Source organism: Loa loa (assembly GCF_000183805.2).
Source record: "Loa loa unplaced genomic scaffold supercont3.152, whole genome shotgun sequence".
NCBI classification, from domain to species: Eukaryota; Metazoa; Nematoda; class Chromadorea; order Rhabditida; family Onchocercidae; genus Loa; species Loa loa.
Window position 1 is genome coordinate 108,473 of NW_018108332.1, and position 1,314 is coordinate 109,786.

General features: G+C 29.1%; 1 protein-coding gene across 1 annotated transcript in view; it reads right to left on the reverse strand.

Moving 5' to 3' along the window:
* Window positions 1-450: 450 nt before the first annotated feature.
* LOAG_17925 (succinyl-CoA synthetase) overlaps window positions 451-1,314 on the reverse strand; it is a 4,468-nt gene continuing 3,604 nt past the window's right edge. Inside the window, exon 10 of the mRNA XM_020450593.1 lies at window positions 451-751. Within this exon, the coding sequence (XP_020305712.1) occupies window positions 588-751 (164 nt within the window). The 3' untranslated portion in view covers window positions 451-587. The remainder of the gene's footprint in view (window positions 752-1,314) is intronic.

Genomic DNA, 1,314 nt, shown 5'->3' on the forward strand with positions numbered 1-1,314 from the left:
AAAAAACATCATTATTACTGAATATGTAAACCAAATTTTTTCTCCGACTAATAAAAGGTTCGATTTCCACATACGCACTTTTTACCCGGTTGTCAAAATAGTAAAAAAAAACGCATTTACTATTATGAATGTTTTTCTGAAATAAAAAGAAAATTCACTAATTTTACTAGAAAAATATCAAAACCTTAACATTTTACTAGAATATGAAGAACACTTTTCTTGAATTTCTTTTATTTTTATTAACTTTCGAAAACAAGATTCATGCTAGCTACATATTCTCTAAAATTCAACAAGAAGTTAAGCAGCTTAATAATGTTAATCATATTCTAGCATAAATTCATTAATAACGAAAAAATGCAAAGAGGTAGGAAAAATTATCTATCATTTTAAGCGCAATATTATTTTTTTTCATCCGAAACGAAAAATCAAACAAGCACTTTGCATGAGGACAATATAATCACTACCGAAGGCAGACAACTTTCTTGTTTCAACTGATCGTAGAAATATAATAACAAAATGGATAAAAAGGATAAACTAATATTAACATCGCATACTAACTTTGCATCACTTTCTGTTAGAACCGAAATTCAAGAGGGAAGCTGGAAAGAGACATCAACTGCTACCGATCGTGCCAGCTGAACTATTTCCGACAATTTTACAACCATTTTCGCGGCTTGATCCAAGTCATCGCATGAAATCATTCGTAAATTAGCAGCCGCAATCAGTGCTTTGGCATCTTCAACACGAGTACCTGAAAAGGAAAAAATAAACATTGATTTTCTTTTTCCTCTGATTTACATCGATTCCAGCTTATCAAAATCATTTGTGTTCTCAATTTGTTATTTCAACAATGAAATTTTTGTTCCAAATATTATTACAATTTCGTTCCCTCATCCATAAAGCATTTATCATAGTTAATTTACGGTTAAATCGTCTCATCCAACCCTCCAATTGCTTAATGCCGCATTATTAAACAACAATCCCACAAATCACTTATTGTCATCGTTCACAATGCACCTTTCGATGTTCCTTCAGGGTGTGTCATCATCCATCCTTACAAATAAAAAATAAAATAAACCGTCGAGCATAGAACATATGTCACAGCGTATTTGAATGTGCATAATATATATTATCTTGAGCTGTGCTATTCCTTATCAAACGATTGCTAAATGTAAGCTTGATAAATTCAATTTCAATTGCGAGAAAGGCAAATACGGTACATATATATATATATATATATATATATATATATATATATATATATATATATATATATATATATATATATATATATATATATATATATATATATAT